General features: G+C 40.4%; 1 protein-coding gene across 3 annotated transcripts in view; it reads right to left on the bottom strand.

Moving 5' to 3' along the window:
- LOC148073412 (A-kinase anchor protein 13-like) overlaps positions 1-26,905 on the bottom strand; it is a 79,068-nt gene that overhangs the window by 51,377 nt on the left and 786 nt on the right. For all 3 annotated transcript variants that reach the window (XM_087797377.1, XM_087797376.1, XM_087797378.1), the window contains exons 2-7: positions 15,943-15,986; positions 6,548-6,716; positions 4,873-4,970; positions 4,645-4,722; positions 3,999-4,158; positions 3,679-3,859 (exon numbers count right to left, since the gene is read on the bottom strand). In XM_087797377.1, coding sequence (XP_087653503.1) covers positions 3,679-3,859; positions 3,999-4,158; positions 4,645-4,722; positions 4,873-4,970; positions 6,548-6,716; positions 15,943-15,975 — 719 coding nt within the window. In that variant the 5' untranslated portion in view covers positions 15,976-15,986. The remainder of the gene's footprint in view (positions 1-3,678; positions 3,860-3,998; positions 4,159-4,644; positions 4,723-4,872; positions 4,971-6,547; positions 6,717-15,942; positions 15,987-26,905) is intronic.

The following is a 26,905-nucleotide window of genomic DNA, read 5'->3' as shown; positions in this document are numbered from 1 at the left end:
TCATATAACTATTAATTTCATTCAGGTTCAAGTTATACTCTCAGGGTTAAGCTGCTAAAAAAGTGATCCTGCACGAGTCTAGGTCGCGACACCTGTAGAGAAGTCGCCTCTTAAAAATCAATCGGTCCTTGGGTCTGCCCCGGGGAATCCACCCAGTTGAACAACTCGACTCATGATGGATGAGACATGTCGTCTGGAGAAAGTCAAAGAAAGATCTTCACAGACACAAAGGAGGGGGGGGGTGAACACTACGATGAGAGAAAAGTGAAGAGTCAGACTTAATAGGATCATTAGTAACTGTCAGCAGACATGATCAAACAAACCACCAGCCATGACACACACACACACACACTCGCGCACACACACTCGCACCAACCGGTTCATCTTCATCGTGCCATTCTTGTCACATTTTAACTCTTCGCGAGAAACAAAACCTGCGAGACCCGAAGAGGAGTTTCAGGTTCGGTTCCGAAGATCCGGCAGATGAACTACAGATCTGGCCTCCCACATGTCGCCCTACACAACTACACAACAGCAACACAACAACAACACAACAACAAAGGACGACCTGTTTGGCAAGTTCCTGTGGCATTAACTGACTCCGTACACTGTAGCTCGCAGTTTATCGTGTGGTTGAATCGGTTAATAAATAACCAACTATAACTAGAAATGAACTTGACATGCTCAGCAACACGTCCCCGAGAGTTAATGTTTTATGAAAACTGGGTCCAGTTCGACGTATGGATCGACCACGAAGGAATCGAGGATTAAAAACCAGCGAAACATTGAAGGTACTCGCGGCGACGTCTGGATTCATTGTCTCGACAAGAGAGAAGGTTTTTATGAATGTTTCTATTATTTATTTATTATAAAAAGTGAATATTATTGGTCAGATTCTTCAAGTAAATGGATACTTGAACTTGAATCTACTGTTCAAAAATATTCCGATTTGATGATGATATTTTGAATTTATTGGCCAGTATACAATCTTGTTTTTCTTATTTTTAATTGTGTTAAAATATAATTTTTATATATAATATAATATTGATTCTAAAATATGTTACTCGTTTTATATTGATTGGTTTATTACAAGTTATTATATTTTATTATTATACCATTATAATAATATAATTATAAATTATTATATTATCTTATTATTTATTTATTTTATTTTGACCAGAATAATTAATGTTAAATCCTAATGATTTTGAATAAATAAATATTAAACAATAACCATTTGTTTAATAACATATTTTAGCCAGAAATGACAGCTAATAAATACTTTATATATACTTGACCTTTAAATTATATACTTTATTGAATATTGTTTTGATTGTTTAAGCGCTTTGTGACCCTGGTCTGGAAAAGCGCTTTACAAATTACTTACTTACTTACTTACTTTAAACAATTAAATAAAGGATAATATTTTAGGTCGGTTGAAATAAATTCTCAACCTCGTCATGTTTTACAGCGGCTGTTAATTTGACTCAAATATTTTTTTGGCTGCAACAATCACCAAAGAGTTGTTGAACTGGAGCTGGGAACAGGCCGAGGGGTCAGAGGTCACAGCAGCAGCAGCAGCTGCACTAAGTTTAAAGGGTGTAAGGAGGTGCGTTCAGATTCCTCTTCGCTCCCGTCTTTGATCGGCGGCGTCACGACCTGAACCCCCACAAGTGTGTGAGGCAGCTCTGTTGAGGGCAGAGCTCCTGACACACTTCCTCTCCATTCATCGTCACAATCCTACGCCCTGTTTTCCTTTGACTTCTCCAGCGACGACTGACTCAGCGGCGCTGATGTCATCACACACAGTGGGACACAGTTAGCAGCTATTATCCCTGAAGCCATGATGAGCGTTTGGAAGAACAACTGCACAGTCGCACCGAGAGCCGTACGCAAATATGGATACACGGAAATATCTGTATGTGTATATATCTGTGTGTGTATATAAATATATATAAAATATAATTATTTTTATAATATACACACTATTTAAATACAAACCATAGAATAAGAACTGATACAATTGAAATATGTTTTGGAAGCACACACACACACACACACACACACACACACACACACACACACACACACACACACACACACACACACACACACACACACACACACACACACACACACACACACACACACACACACACACACACACACACACACACACACACACACACACACACACACACACACACACACACACACACACAGCTTTTAAAGCTGATGTTTGGACACATTTTGAAAGCAGTTACGACTTCGTCATGTGGTCTGTAAATACTACAACACCAGAGTCAAGTACTGGACAATACTACAAATATGTACTTGTTACTGCAGTATATATCATATTGTTGCTAATGTATCATCGTATCATCAGAATCCAGCCCCTCCACGATCATTAGTCCAGCTCTCTCTGCTGAATTACACAACAGCTCCGCCTCTCTAAGAGGTTTACAGCGGCTGCCGGTCGAGTGCGAGGCAGAAGGAGCAGATGACTCAGGCCCGGGTGTTGCAAGACGTGTAATAATAGCGAGGTGGAAGTTATGGGTGGAAGTCATGGGAGGCGTGAAGAGACGGGAGCTGTCAGCGAGAGCCACACATGACCCACTTCTGCCGCCACCTCCGGTATAATCCTCAAACAAGGTTGGTTTCCAAAGAGAGTTGGAAGTCAATGTGGCAGCGACTGGGTTCCATCACATGTCCAGCAGGAGAAGTTTGACACTTATGGTCCACGGGTTTGTGACGACACAAATGGAACGGTTTGTCCACAGCTCTGAGGGAAGCTTGGTCCACGTCTTGGGTGGAGGAGCTCATGAGTAATGATGGAGGACGACGGACAGATCGAAGAGTCTTCAGTTATGGTGCTGGTGAAGAATCGCGCATCGCTTCTGTACCGAAGTTTTTATCAGTGCCATCAAAGTATTGAGTGGTTTAATTTAAAATATTGGTCATTTTTTATTTAAACTATTATGTTGAAAATTTCCCGAAGGAGATTTCCAGAGGGATCAATGAAGTTTTATCTATTCATCCATTTAGATGTTAACAATGGAATTCTTTATTTAAATGTTGAATTATTTCTAAATTTAAAGACTAAATTGTTCTTTAAAAGTATGACTTAATTCAATAATTTCTCTAATAAAGGGTTTAATATATTTGTTTTTAATAATACATTAAAAAAAATAAAAAAACGAATTATCTTTTTTTATATTAATTCCAATCATTCAACCATACATTTTCTTGATTCAATATTTTTTATTTATATCCTTTTAACTACAATATAAAGAGGTTATTATAATACTTCCACTAGACAATACCAAAAAAGTCTTGAGCAACTAGACGCATGAGTTTTCTTAATAAAAAATGACTAAAAATCAATTAAAAAATATGAACATTTAAATTCAAACATATTCTGAAGGCAAAGATATTCTTTCATACTATAAAATAATTTGATTCTGCTAAAGGTGTGGATTATTATACCGTTATTATTATTACTGAAATGTTGTTTTTTTTTTTCACCCCACTCTGATAATTTACAACAAACTTGTATAAATATTATTAAGAGATAATAGATATAATTACTTATAGGAAGACCTGACTTTAAAAGAATAGTTTTCATATTTTGTCACGGGCGGAGATCCAGCCGCTAGAGGGAGACAGAGAGTCACTGACCGTGAGAAGAGCTCCAGCATCTGAGCGTGACCTCTGCTCTCGGCCAGACTGGCAGGTGTGTGACCTCGAGCGTCCGTCCACCTCAGGGCGTCTCTGCCTCCGGGCTGCTGCAGCAGGAATGTGGCCACCGTCTTCAGTCCGTGACCCGCCGCCACGTGGAGGAGACTGGACCGAGGCCCGGCTGGAGGGGACGAGAGAAAACACACCCGCATGGGTGAGTCTCAGGACCCACCAGAAGTGTGTGTGTGTGTGTGTGTGTGTGTGTGTGTGTGTGTGTGTGTGTGTGTGTGTGTGTGTGTGTGTGTGTGTGTGTAACTCACCACAGTCGACGTGGACCCCCGCGACAGACCCCGACGGTCCGTCTGCGTTTCTCACGACATCAGACGCAGCGTCGAGACACTTCCTGCGCTGAGGCTGGGTCAGGTATTTGAGAGCCAAGGCCAGGTTCTGATCCAACCGCTCACATTCTTTAGATGGAATCTGAACACACAACAACAAGGTTTGAATCTCCCCTCTTTAAACCCCGTATGTTGTCTCTGGGTCAAGGTCCCCGCCACTGCATATGTATTTATGGAAGCCAGGTTTACCTTGACCCAGAGACAGCACAGGGAATACCTCAAACACATTTGTTTTGGGACCTTAAGGTCAAATTGACCTAGAGACAGCACAAGGGATAACTCCAACACATTTGTTCTAAGGCTTTGGGGTCACTTTGACCCAGAAAAAACACTAGGGATACCTCAAACACATTTGTTTTGGGGCCTTAGGGTCACATTGACCTAGTGAAAGCATAAAGGATACCTCAAACACATTTGTTTTTACGCTTTGGGTCACTTTGACCCAGAAAAAACACTAGGGATACCTCAAAAACATTTGTTTTTTTACTCTTTAGGGTCACCTTGACCCAGAGACAGCACAAGGGATACTACAAACACATTTGTTTTCAGGCTGGATGATGATCTTCACCTGGTTGTCAGCCAGCAGCATCGCGTCCTGAGGGCTGTTTGTGTCGAGCAGAAAGTGAGCCATGTCCAGAGCCAGGTCCTGCAGAGAGTTTTTTACTTTGTTCAAAATCATTTTATTTTTAACTTGGTAAAGACTTTTTCAAGAAGAACATCTCGTGAACACAGAGGCCAGACCAGGTGAAGCATCAGGAGCAGCTTCTCCTTCACTCGCTGGACATTAAGATGTTACCTGAACGTAGCAGAAGTTCTGTTGCGAGTGCGTGTCCACAGGTCCGTCGGGTCGAGCCAGACACAAGGTTACCAGCACCTGCTCGCACTCGTCGTGGGCTGCAAACACATGAACAATTAAAATACATTTGAATTGGAAAGAAAACATGGTATTATACCTTTTCCACCGCATCGGTCTAAATGTACGTATAAAATTAAAAAGCACATTTTTTTAACTTACTATTTTTTTTAATTAACGTACAAATAGTGTTTGTTCATTTTTGTGTTGCAATTTAACTCCCAGCAGCCAGCAGTCATTACATCCTCAGAAGCTGAATGAACAATGAAATCCCGAAAAAGATCCTGGCTCAAAACACTGAGGACGAGAGGATACAGGGACTCCAGCAACTTTTAAAGATAATTTTTTGACATATTTTGGTTTCAAAACAAATTAAAGCAATACTACAAATATATGCTTCTTTCTACAGTTTGAAAATTTGACGTCAACATTAAGGTGACAGTTGCTGAGAGGAGATCACTGAACAAACTACTGTCCATCATGGATGATGACAGTCATCCTCTGAACACTGTCATCAGTGAGCAGAGAAGCAGAATGAGTGCACGAATGCTCCTCCCATGATGCAACACTAATAGACTCAAGGACTCATTCATTCCTCGGGCTATAAGATTGTATAATTCTGAGTTCGGGGGCAGGAGTGGAGTAAAAGTATCATGATGTTCGGTTCTATGTTAGTCTTTGTATCCTTTTCTTTGTTGTTTTTCTTTGATTAATGATCTTTAGACTTGGATTGTATCATCTTGTTCTTTCTCTTTGTTTCTCTTTGTTCTTGTTCTTATTTTTACTTTTATGAAAAATTGCTGTATTGCTGTGTCTAATTGGAAAAAAACAATTTTTTCATCAATCAATAAAGTTCTACCTACCTACCTAATGTTGGCATCATCATTAACACAAACACACTTTTAAACCGTGTCAAATCAGATTTAAAAAAATGTGTATTTTACAAAAAAAAATAAATAATAACTGTGAATTATGTAAAATAAGTAAAATGCTATTTCAAAGGTTTAATATATATCAAACATCATTTTGTCTTTAAAACAAAGTTAAACACTGACAGATACTGGATATTTCATGTTGCTCCAGGTAGTTTGAGTTAATGTACTTCAATGTTTATTGTTAATATAAGTTTTCAAATGTGTTAATATCTGAAGAAGCACTTTCCTACAAGTACTTTCACATTTGAAGAAAGTATTTGATCATTTCTTTGTCGTAAAAGCCACAAAAAGTGTCGCATCTTTAAAATAAACGATATATCGTCATTACTACGGTATTATATATCGCAATACATGGTACGGTCGCACGTGTATCGTGACACGTATCGTCATCGCCAGATTCTTGCTGATACACGGCCCTGATGATTGTCATTTCTGAGATGTCAGCTCGGATGTTTGGGTGTGTCGTTGTGGAGAACTCACGTTTTAACAACCCAACCCTGAAACCAACCAAAACTATTGTGGATAATGAGCGAGGAATGTCTTTGTCCAGCCAAACCCTGAGACGTTTTTTGTCTCACGGTTACAGTCACGGCTGCACATCTGGACCCGGAACACGGTACTTTAGGTGCGTCTCTTCGCCGTGTCTGTGCCCCCTCGCTCTGGTAAGAATGTGCATCACGTACCCGGACACACGGCCTGCAGTGTGACTCGTCCGGCCCTCACGGTGCTGCTGACGTGCCGCTGGTTCGAGCCGGCGAACAGCAGGTAGAATTCCGCCTCCGGCGCCGCGGTGTGCCGCCCGTCGTCCTCCTCGTCCTCCTCGTCCAGCTGAACCGTCAACACGCAGCCCCCCTGAGGACACACGGAGATGTGAAGATGTCGAGACCAGACTTGCAGCTCAGACGATGCGTCGGTCTATCTTGGACGAGTCTCTGAGCTGATCCGCCGCCGGCTACACATGCCCGATGTGATGCTGCGGATCCTTGGGTTCTGGCTCTGCTGCGTGACTGTGGTTTTGAGGCGACGCGATTCCAAAGAGCCATTAGCTAAACCGGTGAGGATGAGAGAGTCTTCAGATGTTCCACATGGAAGCAGTGAGTCAGTAACACGAGGAGCTGGTTTGGACTTGGACTCGTCCCCGACTGCATTCTTAAAAAGACTCTTCACTGCTTAAGACATGCAAGTGAATAATGAGGGTTGTGTGGCGACCCACATGATTCTACTACTGTTTTGAAGTATTGTAAACACAAGATTTTCTATATATTTTAAATAATATAAAATTATACGAATGACACAGTTACAAAGATACAAACATTTACAAAGACAGGTATCCCTTGTGTTCTCTCTGGGTCAAGGTGAACGACCTTCACAACTACATATTTATTGAGGGCAGCCAGCTAGGTCGTTCATTTTGACCCGGAGACAACACAAGGGATACCTTGAACACATTTGTTTCCAGGCCCTTGGGTCAACTTGAACCAGGGATAACACAAGGGATACATCAAACACATTTGTTTTCAGGCCCTTGGGTCAACTCGACCCTAGATAACATAATAGATAACATAATAGATGATGTTCTGGAGACCAGTTTTCAAGCTTTTCAGAAGTGAACTGACGTGATAATTTAAGGCCATTTGACACTCAATGCTATACTTGCTAGCTTAGCTAGTGGCTAACAGGGCTAGCAGCTAACCGTGCTAGTTTAGCTAGTGGCTAACAGGGCTAGTTTAGCTAGTGGCTAACAGGGCTAGCGGCTAACCGTGCTAGTTTAGCTAGTGGCTAACAGTGCTAGCTTAGCTAGTGGCTAACCATGCTAGCTTAGCTAGTGGCTAACCGTGCTAGCTTAGCTAGTGGCTAAAAGTGCTAGCTGCAGTGAAGTGAAATGTAGCACCCCGTCACACTTTGTATATGTTGAAGATTAGAATGACCGGTTATCGGCGCCGATATTCGGCATATCGGCCTTTTTGATAATCCGACGGCCGATAAGAGTCTACTCGGCCTCCAACTTTGCCACTGAACACATATGATTGGTCACACAGAGCCACAGGGTAACATACAAAGAAAAATAGAAAATGGTTGATAAAAAAATCTTTACCAAATAATCGCAAACTCACCAAACAGACAAATATATTTGAAGTAAAAACAGTAAAGGGCCTCGACCCGGAATGAATAAGTTCTCTGCACTTTGTTGCATTTACTTTATAAAACTTCTGGAAGATTTATTTATTATTTAATGTTCACTGAAATTCATTTGAGATGCTGCTGACGCTGGTAACTCAAGAAAACTGCACTTTTTGTTTTTGTTGTTATTTTAAAACAAATTATGTTGATGTTCTATGATGTTTAATAAAAATATGCTTAAAGCCATTTAAACAAAGGTAAGTGTTGACGTTTGTAAAAAATTGATGCCAATATATTAACTTTTACTGCTAATTAATATCGGCTCCAAAATCAATTATCGGCCTCCTTGACTAATAATCGGCATCGGTCAATCTACAATGAAATAAAATAAACATAACTTCTTACATAAAATTGGTTTAACCTTAGTTTAAGTCTCACACACACCCACACCCACACCCACTGCCACACACACACACAAGGTGTGACTCCCACATAAGGAACTCACTTTTTCCTCAAAATCATTCTGGCAGAGACACTGCAGACGCCCAAGTTTAATTACAGAATAGTTGTTTTCGGTCACGGCCGGCTCTCGCTGGTTCGTCAAAATCACTATTGTCGTGCAACCTTTTCAGAAGCTCTCACAACATTTCACGGAGACAACAGTTAAAAACAAGGAGGGCGATGACATTAAAGCTAACTCCTGGTCGGTACTTTCACTAAGCTAGCTAAACATATGTGCCGCTACATAAACACAGAGCAGATTCATCCGTACACGAGTCAACAGTCACCCGGACGTCCTCGTCTCTAGACCAGTCGTTTATTGTCGTTTCACATGTTTGAGTCCATACCATCAGGAATAAATCAGAGTTTGGTTCCAGGTCAAGTCCAGCAGTGAAAGTCAACTATTGTAAATGGGGATGTTAGAACATATCAATTACACAAATAAAGTTAATGATATCTATATTCAATTTGCACCGTAATCGATTAAAAAAAAGTGTGTATAAAAAAATTAAGTTTTTTTTTTTTTAATTTACAATTCATCGGTTGATTTTTGTGTTGTAATGAAGGTTCCGGCCACTAGATGGCAGCGGTCGTTACATCCTCAGAAGCCAAAGGAACAATGAAATCCCGCGAGAGATCCCGGTTTAGACTGAGAACAAGAGGATACATTCTATTCAATCAGCTGCTCTTTGGATGTATTTTTGTTTCAAAACAAATGCAGTTACAAGTAAAGTACTCGCACAATACTGCAAATACATAGTTCTTTCTACAGTTACAGTATCACAATATATCGTATCATTAACCTGTATCGTATCGGCAGATTCTTGCCAATACACAGCCCTAATTGTAAATGTGTCAAAGAGTTTATAATCTATGTTTGCATATATATATATATATATATATATGTATACATGGCAATAAAGATGTGGATATGATTGAAGGGATACAAGTCAAGTACTCATCCAGTTTTGAAATGACAGACACCAGCTTGATTGTCGACGTTTGTAACTGTGTGTGCGTTTGTAGACATGTGTGTGCCTTTGTAAGTGTGTGTGTGTGTGTTTGTAGACTTGTGTGCCTTTGCAACTGTGTGTGTGTGTGTTTGTAGACGTGTGTGCCTTTGTAACCGTGTGTGTGTGTGTATAGACGTGTGTGCCTTTGTGACTGTGTGTGTGTGTTTGTAGACATGTGTGCCTTTTTAACTGTGTGTGTGCATTTTTGTAGACTTGTGTGCCTTTGTAATTGTGTGTGTGTGTGTGTTTGTAGACATGTGTGCCTTTGTAACCGTGTGTGTGTATGTTTGTAGACTTGTGTGCCTTTGTAACTGTGTGTGTGTGTTTGTAGACGTGTGTGCCTTTGTAACCGTGTGTGTGTGTGTAGACGTGTGTGCCTTTGTAACTGTGTGTGTGTGTTAGTAGACATGTGTGCCTTTGTGACTGTGTGTGTGCGTTTGTAGACATGTGTGTGTTTGTAGATGTTTGTGCATTGGTAGATGCGTGTGCGTTTGTACAGATCCTGGCTTGGACTGAGAATGAGAGGATACATTCTATTATATCAGCTGCTCTTTGCATTTGTTTTGAAACAAAAATATGTCCAGTTACAAGTCAAGTACTAGGACAATACTGCAAATATATCCTTCTTTCTACAGTTACAGTATCACAATATATCGTATCGGCAAGTTCTTGCCAATACACAGCCATAATTGTAAGTGTGTCCAAGAGTTTATAATCCATTTGTGTTACACATTTGTGTTATTGTGTGATATACTGTAAATATATGGCAATAAAGATCTGGATATGATGAAAGGAATATACTTAAAGTACTCATCCAGTTTAGAAATGACAGACACCAGCTTGACTATCGAGTTCAGACACAGAATCCAGGGACCACACACTACATGTCCGACAGACGGAGGTTGTGAGCGTACGAGCGTGTGCACGAGTGCAGCTGCTTCGCGTCCTCAGAACACGACACAACTCGGTCGTTTGTTGCCGAACATGCAGAGGAGAGTGTGGAGGCCACGCCCACCCAAACACAGTCTAACAATAGCTCGGAGGAATGTTTCAGATCACTTTCACTCACGCAACACACACACACACACACACACACACACACACACACACACACACACACACACACACACACACACACACACACACACACACACACACACACACACACACACACACACACACACACACACACACACACACACACACACACACACACACACACACACACACACACACACACACACACACACACACACACACACACACACACACACACACACACACACACACACACAGTAGAGAGGCGGGTCTGGTTCACATTTTCAGTTGGCGAGCCGACACATGTGGGTCCAACAGGTTCTGTTTGAGCTACCGCTGATCAACTGCATCCGCTGTAGTTTTGTGTGATTGTAAATGTGTGCACACATCTGTATATTGGTTTGAGAGTGTGTGTGTGTGTGTGTGTGTGTGTGTGTGTGTGTGTGTGTGTGTGTGTGTGTGTGTGTGTGTGTGTGTGTGTGTGTGTGTGTGTGTGTGTGTGTGTGTGTGTGTGTGTGTGTGTGTGTGTGTTTGTAGGCCTCTAAAATGTTAATTGTGTTCGTTTGTCTGTGACATGTGTGTGCGTTTGTAGGCCTCTAAAATGTTAATTGTGTGCCTTTGTCCGGGACATGCGTGTGCATTTTTGTACGTGGGTGCATTTGTAGGAGTTGAACGGCGTGTGTGTGTGTCTGTAGATGTGTGTATGTAGAAGTTTAAATGTGTATGTGCGTCAGTAAACGCACGTGTGCATTTGTAGGCGCGATTGTTGTAGACTTGTTGGCCTTTGAAACAGTGTGTGCCTTTGTAACTGTGTGTGCGTTTGTAACAGTGTGTACCTTTGTAACTGTGTGTGCGTTTGTAACAGTGTGTACCTTTGTAACAGTGTGTGCGTTTGTAACAGTGTATGCGTTTGTAACAGTGTGTGCGTTTGTAACAGTGTGTACCTTTGTAACTGTGTGTGCGTTTGTAACCGTGTATGCGTTTGTAACCTTGTGTGTGTTTGTAGAAGTGTGTGCGTTTGTAGATGTGTGTGCCATTTGTAACTGTGTGTTCGTTTGTCGACGTGTGTGCGTTTGTAGACGTGTGTGCGTTTGTAACGTTGTGTTCGTTTATGCCTTTGTGATGGTGTGTGCCTTTGTGACTGTGTGTGCCTTTGTAACTGTGTGTGTGCGTTTGTAACTGTGTGTGTGTGTTTGTGATGGTGTGTGCCTTTGTAACTGTGTGCGTTTGTGACTGTGTGTGCGTTTGTAACTGTGTGTGCCTTTGTAGACTGTGTGCGTTTGTGACTGGGTGTGCGTTTGTGACTGGGTGTGCGTTTGTGACTGTGTGTGCGTTTGTGAACATGCTTTATCTCATGTGTTGCCTGATAAATGTCATACATTGTCGTGTTGATGGAAGTAATATTTGTCGTCAACATTATTGAATGAATCATGAAACAACATATTTCTCGATCGTCAGAGGAAGAACACACACCAGTCACATCATGAACATGTTTATCAAGGAAGATTTCAAGAAGACATCAAAATAGATTATTGTCCCAAAATCCCACAGAGATGCTGGACAGTAGAGTTGAGTCACATGACGTCACCGTGTCTTCAGTGCAGCACAAACAACAAACAAAGGTTCTCAGAGACTTTCATCCAAACATTGAAGCTTCATGTGATGATGTCACTCCTGGAGACACACAATCACACTGTTGTCTACTTCAGCTTCACAAACTCACACGAGGACCCGACAAGGACTCCAGCATGGAGAGGCTCAGTGAACCTGGTCTGGACTCTGTGGAGGAGAGTCATGGTCTCAGAGACCCTGTAGAAGGACCTGCAGAGTGATCCAGGTACACCCCCACTGTGGAGGGTCTCACACTGGAGTCTTCAGTTGTGATGTTGTTGTGGGTAAATGAACAACCAGAGTCATTATAATATAAACTCCAAGATGTGTGATTAAATCCAAATATTCCTTTTTCTCCTGATCTGCTGATGTTCTTGTATGAAACTGACACTTCAAAATATCATTCTGTCCTCTTCACCTCCCAGTAACAACGTCCAGTCAGAGACTCTTTACTCAAGACCTGACAATACTTAATGAATCTGTCTGGACGATCAGAATGAAACTGATCTTCTCTCATGTTTGTTACTTTCTTGTTTCCTTCAGACAACTTCAGCCATCTGTGTGCAGTGTTTGGATCCAGAGTGATGTCCTGTGAGTACTTGAGGAAAGACTGCTCCAGTCTTCTTCAGCTCCTCCATCAACTCTGCTAACAAGGTGTTTGCAGGAGAGGTCTTGGTGTGAAGCTCCGTCTGCACTGAGGACACTCGTAGATGTTCCTGTCCTGCCAGCAACCTTCAACACAGACCTTACAGTAGTTGTGTCCACAGGGAAGAGTGACTGGACCTTTCAGTAGATCCAGACAGATTGAACAAGAGAAAGATTCTCTCTTAAGATCAACTCTAGTCTTCTCCATGTCTCTGCGACTGAAACACTTCTTTCATGGCTGAACACTTTTAAACTCTCCGTCACATGATGCCACGATCTGGTCCAACCCTCTGACTCACATACTTGCACAACTTCCTTAAAACCATTAAGATGATTCGTGACACTGACCTGGAATAACCTTGATTCTCTCTCTAACACAAACGCACAAGTGCACACACACACAACAAGTTTCATCAGAACTATGTGTGTGTCGGTGTGTGTGCGATGTGTGGATGCATGTCTGTACACGAGTGTGTCTGTGTAAGTAAGTAAAGGTTGTTTGTAAAGATCTTTCTAGACCAGGGTCACAAAGCGCTTTAACAATCCAAAACAATACACAGTTAAAACGATATACTATAAAAGGTCAAGACACTTGAGACAAACACAGGAGTCCCAAGAAAAATCAGGGAGAAGCACAAATAAAAATGTCTTCAGATGTTTCTTGAAGGAGTCAGTAGATCATCAAACACAGAGATGGTTCCAAAGCTTAGGAGCAACAGTCTGGAAGGATTTCTCTCCTCTGGTCCTGAAGCATCACTCAAAGAAACTAATCCAGAGTTTCAAGGATCGGAGAAATGTGAGTTCTTCTACTAGAGCGGGTCAGAATTCTCAGTGCAGAGTTTTGTATTAACTGCAGGCGAGACAGATCCTTCTTGTCTAGACACCAAAATAAACTGTTACAACAATCTAAACGAGAAGATTATAAGCTCCAGGTCATGCTGTGACATCATTTTTCTAAGTTTAGAGATTTTTCTCAGTTGAAGGAAACAGTTTGTGGTCAGTTTTCTGCAGTGTTGAACTACAGAGATATACAAATACAACACCCAGGTTTCTCAGGCTCAGTTTGACAGACTGACCTAAGTCACCCAAGTACTGACTCAACCCTGGAACCTTATCATCAGGAGCAATAACCACAGTTTTAGTTTTGTTCACATTTAGTTGCAAAGTGTTTTTTTTACTTATTGTTTGATTTCTAGCAAATAATTGACTAAGCTGTTCAGCCTCTGGGGCTCAGTTGGATCAAAAGAGCAGTAGAGCTGGATTTCGGCAGCAAAATGTGATAAGAAAAATCAGGAAATCTCTGAATGATTTTACCGAGGGGAATCACGTACAGCAAAAATAATAAAGGACCAAAAACAGAACCTTGAGGGATCCGCTGTACAGACCTCATTTGATTGGCAGATACACTAAAACTGCACCCAGAAAGGTAAGATGAGAACCATTCTAACAAAGACCCAGACAGTCCCACTTCATCCCTCAGTCTTCTCAGCAGGATCTGGTGATCAACTGTGTCAAAGGCTGAGGACAGATCCAAGAGAACCAGAACAGTGTATTGACCCGAATCAGCCGACATCATGATGTCACTGGACACTTTCAATAAAGCTGTCTCCGTAGAGTGATGTTTACGGAAGCCAGACTGAAACTTCTCATGGATGTCGCTCTGATCCAGGAACAAAGACAGCTGCTCAGACACCACCTTCTCCAAGATCTTGAACAAGAAAGGGAGCTTAGAAATAGGCCTGAAATTACTGAAGTTAGTCAGGTCTAAGCCTGGCCTTTTGAGCAAAGGCTCTACAATGGCATGTTTAAATGCATTGGGAAAAACACCTGTGGAAAGGGAGAGGTTCACCATTTTGGTAACCCAGGGGCCAATTACATCAAAGACTTAAATAAAGAGCCGGGCGAGGAGGGTTTCATCTTGCTCACCAGTGCCGAAATATCAGCCAGAGTTACAGTGTTAAATGAGGACCACAAGCTGGAGACAAGCTCAGTGACAGCAGGGGTTCAGTTTCCATCATCTCATTGTAAGAAGACATCAGATCCACAAGGTGAAGTCCATGCACCTCAAGTTTAGTGGACTACCAGAGACGCTCAGTCTTTCTACAAAGTCTCTTCAGACTCAGTAGATCTTCATTTGTCCAAGGCCACCATTTCTTTTCTGAATTGTCAAGTTCGATTTAACAGGTGCCACTTGATCCAGTATTTCAACACAATGTTTAGTGAAACAGTCAAATTGTCTACGTTAAGGAAGTCATTGAAGGAAAAAAATCATTATAAAATAGAAAAATAAAAAAATGATTTTGATTTTTTAATGTGGGTCAAAAGGTATGCATCACACGTGAACACTTTCCACGCGTCTACAACTCTTTTTAAACACATTCTGACACACTTTGACATCAACCAGTGCTGATGAAATGAACCCGATGTGATGAAACCCAGTCGAGGCAACGTTACAACACGACCGCGTGAAGAAAGATAGACTTGTTTTCCTTCTCGACAGTAGGTGGCGACGATGACGACAGACACGAGGCACTTACAGCCAACGAGACGTTGCATTTTCAGGTTTGTTTTCAGATGCTAATGGACTGTAGCGAGTTCAACAATGGCATCATGAGGCACAGACGTGCAGGAGAAACACCTGAGAGGGTTTTTGTGCAGCACTGGAAACATCTCAACATCGTCATCGACACTCAATCGTGCCAGAAGTTCCTCCCGTCATCATTTGGTGCACATCATTCAGTTGAACAAAGAGTTAATTTCACATGACGTCACCATAAAATGTTGATTCTTCATTAATATCTTCCTATCTTTATTAAAGGAAATGATAGAAACACCTTCATTTAAGTCATTATTTTACTATTTTAATCCTATTTTTGTGTGATTTTTGACTTACTTTTTTCACTTTTACAAGCAGAAATAATAAATAAATTCAATTTATTTTTAACATCCTTAATAATATTCACTGAACAAATAAAGAATTTATATTTATTTTTTATTTTACAAATATAAAGTTATTAACATTTAATTTTTTTTTTAAATATAAAATAAATACAATTTCTTGTTCAAATATTTCATTATTTTTGTGTCAAAGAGAAGGAACATTTCTTTGTTTGGGGTCATTTCTTAGAGAGTCACATGATGCTACTTACATATAGCGGGGCTTGTTTTGGGCTCAGTTTCATGGTTTTGGAATCTGGAAGACAAAGAAAATACTCATTAGGAAAAGTTTGCTTTGAAAAAAAAAAAAGAGCATTAGTTGAAGCACAAAAGCAAGAGGAGGGTAAATGGCAACACACAGTACAGACGTTTTCCGCCAAAATACTGCAGTATTATTAACATAAAGTAGAATCTACTTGCCGTTTAAGATACAGTTATATGAATCACAATGAGTTTTATTAAGCGTATTACTGTTCGTCGTGACCAACACTTGATCCATGTAGAATTGTACCATCAACCTCTGACGATCTGATAATCAGACGACTTAGTCTGTGAATGAATTTGGCGTTTATTGCAAAGACTTATGAGTCATTAGACTTTACTTTGCCTTCTGTCTGTCTGGAGTTAATCCCGCCTACGTGCCATGATGTGTGTGTTGTGCCGCGCTCGTCCACAGTCCAGTAATCTCTCGGCATGTGGTCCATCAAGACCAGAACCCAAGCAGCGGAGACGCTCGACCAGTGAGGCGTGTTCGGGTGACGTGTGGTTTCTTGAGGAAAATAGAATTATTCAACAAGTACACCGGCGGCATTTTTCATTATTTCCGTTTCTGTAACGGCTCATTAAAGTCGTTTATCGGTGCCCTTTATCAGCTGCTTCTTCATAGGTGTGGACCAGAAAGAGAACCTCTGCTTGAAGAAATGAATTAAGAAACTAAATAAAATAAATTATCTAAATACTTAACATTATCTTCATCATCAGCTTCGTCACAACAATACTTCTTTGAAGACACTGAAATATCTCTGCATCGTCTCAAAGCCACGACTCATTAGCTCAATTAAAATGATGACAAAAAAGTGATTAAGGAGACCCCGGCAGGGTCACCCACTGTCGCCCCGTCTCGACCCTAATCCACTTAAAGCGGGTCCAGCTCAGGGCCAGCAGCCGATCGGCTCCCGGACCAGAGGTCGCTGGACGTGGTACACGAGCGTCTCGATGCATCAACAAGTGCTGCTGTTTTAACAAACTCCAGCGGCTCGGATAAGAAGCACTTAAGATGGCCGTGACCCGCAGTCCGGGTGACTGACGGATACTCCAGATAGAGAGTTTCCATGTACAAAGTTTGTGTTGAAAATATATGAAAGTATTTGTAAAATGCGACCTCGGAGACACAGACGCCGGCGTGCACCGGATTGTTGCACAGTCTTCAGAACTCACTGCAACTTATCAACGAAGCCTTACTAACAACATCTTTCAGGGTTATATTGCAACGTAGCCATTAGCAAGCTAATGCTGTCCAGCTATAAAAGGCACATCATCTAGTTAATTTTTTTTTTTTTATTTAGCGTAAGATGCGTTCAAACCCCTCGTGCCATCTCGCACGGAAATGGTTTTATGACATGAAGCTTAAGTGGTTTTGACAAACCTTCTGGGGGGGGGGGGGGTGGTCTAATGTTAGCGGAAGATCAAAATGCGAAACAGAGGCAGAATTATGGTTCTTAATTTAAAAAGGTTGCATCGAAAAATCTAAAGGATTTTAACAACCCATGCAATTTTTTGTGGGGTTTTATATTTTAATAAATTAAATGTATTTATTTTATACTACCGTTTCATTTTATATAATTTTCCCAATGAACAGATAACCCTAAATTAAACAAAAACTTCACCTTTTTTGCATCAATAATTATAAAACATAGCCATGTTTTTTTGTCGTTGCATCCCTAGTCAATTAGCATCTTTAAAAAACTCGACTTGCAAACTAATAATAAGAAATAGTCAAAAATAAGATATTGTTGATGGATTGACAAGTTGTCACAAAAATCACAAGTTTGGTGAATAAAAACTCAGAAAATTATTAATTATTAAAACAAACCTATTGTCGCCTCTCGCAGCTGCGCTACCATGGGAACCACCACTTAAACATGGCCGACGGCCGCCTTTCAGAACAGCCGCGCGAGCTTTACATTCAAGTCGTGGTCAGTAGAAAATCGGGGTGAATGTTTCCACAACTTGTTGCAATTATCCGGACGGAACGCTGACACGGCTGCACCGAGAGTCTGGATTCTTCGACTCAGCTGGCCAGAAGAAATGTCTGGTATGGAAGGAATGGGCCAACAGAAGCAGACGTCTGCAGAACGAGGGAGCAAAAGTGAGAGCAAGGGAAGAGAGGAGGGACGGAAGCAGCAGCTGCTTATTGTAACCCGGGGTGAGCGGCTGACGCTCGCTGCTCGGCGGCGCTGCTCAGCGGCGTGGCAGCAGGATCGGGTCTTGTCACAACAAGCCGGCGCGGTCGCAGGCGTGTCCGCCCCACCAGAACCTTCCCACCGTCCACATCCACCGTATACATCTGGCTCGTTGCATGTGACCAGGAATATCTTAGAGAAGTTTTCTGGAAATTAAAATTCTAATTCAAAGTAGGGGTGCGTATCGGCAAGAATGTGGCGATACACATAACGATACGATATATTTGGATTTGTTGCATAACAGTATGAACGACTATTTATAGGGGTTCTGTTAAATAATATAATTGTAGTTAACATAGCACAGTAAACACACAATTAGGACGGTTAAGATGCACTAATCTCATTCTATATTCAGCTCACGATACAATTCAATCATACACCTGAGGGACATTGAGTTTTTGTGATTGTTTTGCTTTCTTTTGTTTTAATTAATGCATCCTATTAGTGCATCCTTTCGTCCTCAGTCGTCGCAGGGGATCTCGCTGGATTTCATTGTTCCTTTAGAACGGACAAAAGTTTAATTGCAACACAAAAACGCAGATTTTATTTGCACGTGAATTGCAAATAAAGAAATTGGATTACTTTATTTCACTCACTTGATTAAACATAAATAGTTGAAAAAAAAAGATACAAGACAAAAATGAAACAGTTCAGGGATTCTAAAAAAAAAGAAAAAAAAAAAAGACAAAAGCATGAATAATTATGTCTGTTTTTTTTTTTTTAAATAGAATATAATACAGTGCTGTTGAATATCCTTGTAGTACGATGAAAATAAATAATGATATTAATTATACGTGGACCTACTTTACAGTTAAATCTGAGGTTCCAAAGGTGCCCAAACTGTTCCGTCAAATGACTAGCGTTGGATGTGAAATGTTTGATGTAGCAGGTTAATAAATCTGAAGATAAATATTTTTTAAATATCGTTAAAATAATAAGAATTTAGTTCATGTCCAAAATAAATGCTGTCAAGTATAATTTCTCCTGAACTTGTCGTTGCTCAAAGGTGTTAAATACATTTTGTGGGACACTGAACATTAAGGGTGTAATAAAATATTGAAATTAAATTTCTTTTCACGATACTGTATCAATATTCAACAGCACTGTGAACTTTTTTAAATGTTGGTTATCAAATCTGAGTTTATTTCATGGTTTGTATTTCAATGGTGTGTATGAATTTTATAATTCAAAATGTTGCAAATAAACTTACGACCACTAGATGGCGGCAGTAATTACGTCATCTTCAGCTAAAGGAACAATGAAATTCCTCAACGATGACTGAGGACGAGAGGATACAGTGACTCCAGCAACTTTTAAAGCTGATGTTTGGACATATTTTGGTTTGAAAACAAATGAAAGCAGTTACGACTTCGTCAAGAGTCATGTGGTCTGTAAATATAACACCAGAGTCAAGTACTTGACAATACTACACATATATCTTTGTTACTACAGTATCACAACACCAGAGTCAAGTACTCGACAATACTACACATATATACTTGTTACTACAGTATCACGATATATCGTATTGTTGCTCATGTATAGTGATACATGTCGTTGCCAGATTCTTGCTAATACGACAAGAAATTTTATACTAACACAAATACTAATATTTATCACGTCAAATTAGGTCAAACACTTAAATGTTAAGAACTTAAATCGAGTGAGAAAGAGTGAGAAATAGTGCTGCAATGTGCCTTAAAAAAAGAGAATATTGGAGACTAAATATCCTCAAGTAAAGTTTATAAAGAGTTGATTCACAAACATGCGGGTTTGCGGCGACGGTGAAGGATCCTCCTCCCTTTGTGGTCGCACGCAAATACGTTGGACTCCGGTTCCGATAGCCGCGCTCACAAAAACAGCACTGCGATAAAAAGTGGTGGAAAAAAACCACTATCAGCATGTGCAGCGGCGTGTGAGCCAGCAGCAGCCTTTGTGATCTCACAGCTGTCTGAATAGGTTTGCCGGCAGACAAAAGAGACATAATCTGTCTTTTTTTCCAGCCCTCGACCTCCATCTTCTCGCTACACTACACCTCCGCTGCCGCGCCCCCCCGCCACCGCCGGACTACCGTGTGCAGGTGGTTCACAGGACGGGTTTCGGCGGCGTGGTGTGAAGGAGGTCGCTCAGGGTGGAGGGTCACCTGACGGGATCGAACACTCGGGTGTTCCATCGATATCACGGCTGATAACGCTTTGCTCAAGGGTCGCGTGTGATGGACTGAGAACTGGACGAGCAAATCAATGTCCAGGATTAAATCAGTGTGGACGAGAGGAACCGACACAGTCGCACACGTCGACCCGTTAATCATCCACTGGTTCAGCAGAACTACATGTGTAAACAGACCTAGTCGTTTCTTCTTCCTGTAAAGCAAAGTTCAGGTTGTTATTAATACAGTCGGACGCCGAGATCTCAGGGATATTTGGCCGAGCTGTGGAGTTTTTATGAGTGAATAAGTGACTTCATTTGTTCAACGTCACATCAAATCATCATTTTTATAGCTTTGATTGACAGTGAAGTGAGGTTCATGGTTGGTCAGGCACTGACTCCTTGAGTGTCAGATTTATTAAGTAAATAAACACAAATAAGTAACTTATTCAATCGACGACTGGTTTTTTCATATCTGAACAACATTCTTCGCACATGAAGTTTAAAAAATATATGATTTAATTTATAATTTCTCAGGGAATTCACCGTAAAGTTTAGCCTGTACTCTCCAGATTTAAAACCCGCCTTTCGTTGCTTCTGATTGGTTCATATTGCGTCAGGCCTTCTGTGATTGGCTTGATTTAGACAAACCGAAACAACGTTTATTATGGTGAAAATATAAACGTTGAGTATTAAATGGGTCGATATAAGCGTGAGAAGAACAAATAATATTTTATTTAAGGCCAAAATGTAGTTTTTAAATATTCTATCGTATTTTTCTTACTTTTATCTCTTTTTTATACGATTTAAATTAAAACCGGTCTTAATTTTATCTGTAGATAAAGTCCATGTGTCTCTCCTTCGACACACAAACCTCTGTTACTTTGATGTAAAACTTATTTACTTAAGTTTTAAAAGTCTCTCCGCCTCAGAGATGTGACAAAGTTTGTGGAGGCTCATTAGTTTGTTCCTCAAGCTTTGTCTTTTCACTGAGGTTGTATTTATGATCAGAGAAACTAAATAAGACCCTAAAAAACATGTTTGATATGTTTGACATTTGATTTCTGGGCCGTCATGTAGTCACGTGACTTACGAGCGGCGCCAAGCAGAACGAACGTAAAGAGACATTGTTGATCATTGACGTCTACAGAAGCTAAAGAGCCGCAGTATTTACATGACGACATGTAGTATCACTCGTCATAATCCGCACTCTTCAGACCGCGATATGACCACAACACACGGAGTAGAGAGTTGATAACGCACCAACAATCGTCTAATATTATCATGGCAGCTCAGATAAACGAAAGAACCAGCTGGCAGCCAGTGTTTTGAGGATCGGAGAAATGCGAGTTCTTCTACTAGAGCACGTCTGTGTTTAATGATCTACTGACTCCTTCAGGAAACTAGACATTTTTATTTGTGCTTATTCCTGATTTTCTGTGACTCCTGTGTTCGTCTTATGTGACCTTTTAAAGTATATATTTTAACCGGTATGGTTTTGGATTGTTAAAGGGCTTTGTGACCCTGGTCTAGAAAGGCGCTTTAGAAATAACCCTTACTTACTTTTAGACACGTTTACATCCTGACATTGGTTCGTGAGACGTGTGATGTCTGTGCGTGCGCTACTTCAAAGTGTACTACTGTGTAAAATCACACAATCTAAACTGATAAATTACGATATATTATTTTGTTACACAGGAAACGCACGTAAATATGACAGAGTAACAAGAGCAACTCATGTGCTGGACAAAAAGGGCAAAATGACTGACGGGTTATTTATTATTGACTAATAAATATCAATGTTTACTCCACACTTTAAAAACTCCTGAAAAACTTTCTCAAAGTATTTGCAGTAAATATATTGTGTCCGTTTACAACTGTAATTTAAGTAACTCAATGAACCTCCATTTATTTCAATATATGCTTCATTTAACTTTATCTTAAAAATGGCTAAATATCTTTATCCTAACAATGACAAACAAATACACTTTACTATAAGGGTTAATTATTTAATGCATTGGAGAAACAATGCATGAAAAGACTACATTGAAAAAAAAATAATTATTCATTTTAAGTTTTCCCATCTAATTGAATCACTTTATTTCCAGATCCTTCTCTCGTCTCGACGGACCCCGACAACAGTATACAATGTGGCCCCTGAAGACGACGAATTAAACCACCTCTGCTCTAGGCGGAGAGAGAATAATGTAGCGCGATAACTTATTGGCAAGACGTGTTTTAGGAAACATTGATCGACGCACATGAAGTCAAACACAGTAAAAACAGCCACTATTAAGAAGCAACATCGTAAAGAAAACGTGGACCTGCTCAACAATTCATTGGGTTTAATTTCTGATGATGCATTACGACTGGATTTTTCCTCTTTATCGTCACATATTTCCTCCCATCGTCTATTAAAATACCTCCAGACGTGTTCACAGAACACATCCTTGTTCGGTAGAAAACATTCTAACGTTTTGACGGGGACGGTTTCAGGCCTCGACCCCCCTGAAGTGGAAGAAGATAATAGACAAACAGCCGAGCATCCGAGTGTGGTCGACCCCCCGCACGCCGTGAGACGGACCACCACTCGGGGAGGAGCGAGGAGGACGCGCTCGCTCTCGTCCGGGAGATAACGGGAGGCTATAAATATAAAAGTGCTCCGAGTCTAGGCTTTTATCTGCTCGGCCTTCTCGTCTTCCAACCAAAACAGCTCGACCCATTTTTTTCCACGTTCCTCGGATTTTCACACTTGAACTTGAACGATGTGGAATCCCGGCTTCGGAGGTGGAACAAAATGGATGGAGAAGTGCAGACTCTGCAGACTTCTGCAGTAGAACTTCAAAGTACAAGTTGTTTTTGGCTACTTTACTGAAAAAAAAAAAAAAAAAAACCAACGGATTAATCTCTTTAATCTTCTGCACTCACTGTTGTAGTGTTGTCAAAAGGTATTGGTGTGTATCGTAAGAATCTATACCAATACGATACCGTAGTAACAAGTATAAATGTGTAGTATTGTCGAGTACTTGACTCTGGTGTTGCAGAATTTACAGACCACATGACTCTTGACAAAGTTGCAACTGCTTTCATTTGTTTTCAAACCAAAATATGTCCAAACATTAGCTTTAAAAGCTGCTGGAGTCACTGTATCCTCTCGTCCTCAGTCATTGCAGGATTTATAGACTACATGACTCTTGACGAAGTCGCAACTACTTTCATTTGTTTTTAAACCTAAATATGTCCAAACATCAGCTTTAAACGATGCTGGAGTCAATGTATCCTCTTGTCCTCAGTCATTGCAGAATTTACAGACCCCATGACTCTTGATGAAGTCGCAACTACTTTCATTCGTTTCAAAACACGTCCAAACATCAGCTTTAAAAGATGCTGGAGTCACTGTATCCTCTCGTCCTCAGTCATCGCAGGATTTACAGACCACATGACTCTTGACAAAGTCGTAACTGATTTCATTTGTTTTCAAACCAAAATATGTCCAAACATCAGCTTTAGCAAAGATGCTAGAGTCACTGTATCCTCTCGTCCTCAGTCAGATAGTGTGCAATATTGTTGAAAAAATAAACATTGCGAAATATCAGTGTGTTGAGGGAAGAATTGAATTTTCTAGATGTAGAAAATGTTCCGTTGTAGTATTTAGTGACTCATGGCATCAGTGGATCACACCAGTGAGTCACCGCGACTCAATTACACAGCGGCTCTTCTCATGTTACTCAGTGGACGTGACTCAGAACGATGACCAAGTCAAACTTCCTCCAAGAACGACCCACTCTTGGCGAGTGAATTTTGGGGGTTCTACGTTTGGAGGATTTGCCTCGAGGGTTCAGGAGCGAGACCCAGTTGTTGTCTGGATGAACGCTCGTCTGGTTTAGGGTTTTGGTTATGGGTCCTCGGGTGGGTGTCTTTACTGTGGTTCTAGTCAATGCAGGCTCTGTCTGGGTCAGACGTTCTTGAAGTACTCGCCTCCCGGGCCCGTCGATGGGCGAGTCTAGTGGTATTAAGATCCGGGAACACTGGTACCAATTTCTGGGGTTCAGACGATCGACGACTGATTTATGAGATTCTTTGGTGTGCGGTTCTGGTTCTTCAGGGAACCGAGGTACCGTCGGACCAGATCAGGCGAATATTCCTGGTCTAGTTCTTCTTCTGGTCCTGGTTCTTGTCCGGGTCACTGGTATGTGGTGTTGGGATTTTCAGAGCCTGGTCTAGTTCAATGCATGTTTCTGATAATCTAGAGAAGAATTTCAACTGGTTTATCACCTGAAAGACCAACACTTTTAAAAGCGTCCAGGTTTGTTGTATTTTTTGCTGATGTAGCAAAGCTCACGGGTTAACTATCCTGAGTCAACGTTTGAAACCTTTAGTCTTCTGTTCGTCCTTGAGCAAGGCGTTAACAAACAAGATGGCTCGGATAAACCGTGCAACAGATCATTGTAATTAACAGTAAAGGTCATATATGACGCTACCCTGCAAGTAAACGCACAAAGTAGAACACAATAATTGTGTCGCTCAAGTTTTATTTTAAGACTTTGTTTATTTTATTTTTTTATTTGCAATTAACATGCAAATATTCATGACATTTGTTCATTTTTGTGTGTCGTCACATCCTCAGCAGCAAACGGTGAAATCGCGAGAGATCCTGGCGATGACTGAGGACGAGAGGATACAGTCGACCCCAACAGCTTTTAAAGCTGATGTTTGGACATATTTTGGTTTGAAAACAAATGGAAGCAGTTACGACTTCGTCAAGAGTCATGTGGTCTGTAAATACTGCACACCAGAGTCAAGTACTCGACGATACTACACATATATACTTGTTACTACACTATAACTATATCCTGATACGCATTGTATCGCCTGATTCTTTTCAATACACATCCCTGCTGACTAGCTTAAAATTCTTAAACACTTTTGTTTTCTTTTAACCAAAAATATCTTTAAGAAACTATAAGTAAAGTTATTTTTTAATGTAGCCATTAGCTGGTAAAGGCTCTCTAATGCAGCTGTGCAAAACAACAACAAGGCACATTCCTTAATTTCATTCTTCCCTTAAAAGGGTTGTTTGAGACCATTTCAGCTAGTTGGGGTTAGAGGCACCTGGACAGGTCTACAGTGGATCACATTGAGAGTGTGGGAGGAAACCAGAGTGGCCTGCACGAGCACTAGACAAGGATGTTCCCTGAGAACGTCCTGTACAATCATCTGTTTAATCCATAACACACTGATCAACAGTCAAAGTCCAAACATCAGGTTCCACTCCAGGGTCCTGGACATCTGGCCGACAGTGGTGCCAGTGGATCGACTCACACCAGTGGATCACCTCACACCACGGTAGCAGAAACACACCAGGAAGCGCGAATGAAGCGACTTCAAGTCCTCGCTTCGTCACTCGGGACAAAGAATGAAATCACGATTCCGGGCGAGAGGAACAGGAAGCAGCTGAGCAGACCCAGTTCTCACTTCACTTTTCTTTTTTTTTTTACAAACTCTTGAAGGAAGTTGCTTTGGTTCAGTCGTGTCGACATGAAATCATTTGAAATACAAGATCAATTTACAAACTAACGATATTTAACTGATTATGGTCTCAATCTTTGATTAGATTTGCATCTAAATTACACTAAAACACACACAAAGTAGTGAGTTTTTATGGTGAACATGTATTCTTTTCATTCGTTACATTTATATTTTTTAATACAAAATACAGGTTTTATATCCAATTTTGCATTTTTGTTTGTATAACAATTTCCCAATAGTCACAATAACCTAAAATGTTCCTAGTGTGTAGGTTTTTCAAAAGTTTTGTGCACATTGAATTTTATAATGGTTTTCAAAATTGTGTTCATTTTTTGTGTTGCAAATAAACTTCCGGCCTCTAGCTGGCAGCAGTAATTACGACCCGAGCAGCTAAAAGAACATTGAAATCCAGGCAATGACTGAGGACGAGAGGATACAGTCGACTCCAGCTCATTTAACTGAAAAATTGAAATTCTAGTATTAAAAGCAAACAACGTGTATCTTTGTAGTCGTATTTGACCTCATGATGTTATTAATTTAGGATCTTTGATCCATCCACAGCTTTTTTAGTTACTTGAAAAAAAACAACAGTGTCTTTTGAGTAGCCACAACATGTGATAGTTGTGGGATAGTGTGTAAAACAGAAACTAGGATTTTAAATATATGAAATTAAACTTTTATTGGAGAAAACAGGTACACATTAAAAAAAATTAAATCAATTAAATCAACATTTCAGGAGATAGAGAAATTGTCCACATTCATTTATATATATTTTTAAGATGACATTTAAAGATGTCACACACATGTTACATGAACTTAAAGTTTTGACTTTTCGGAATCCCTTGAAAAAGACGAAGGTAATGGTTTCATATTATTAACTAAATATGTTTTAGAACCAATATTATTAGAACTTTTTAAAGAAAACTACAGTACCTCAAAGTTACTTATAACCGTATTAACATTAATAACTAAATATACACACGCAGGAGTTTTATTACATACCTATTACTTATTTAAAAAAAATATATTTATATAT

The sequence above is a fragment of the Callionymus lyra genome, chromosome 8, assembly GCF_982586985.1.
Source record: "Callionymus lyra chromosome 8, fCalLyr1.hap1.1, whole genome shotgun sequence".
Classification (NCBI taxonomy): domain Eukaryota; kingdom Metazoa; phylum Chordata; class Actinopteri; order Syngnathiformes; family Callionymidae; genus Callionymus; species Callionymus lyra.
The sequence above is the reverse complement of the archived record's forward strand: the minus strand, read 5'-3'. Positions and strand labels throughout refer to the sequence as shown.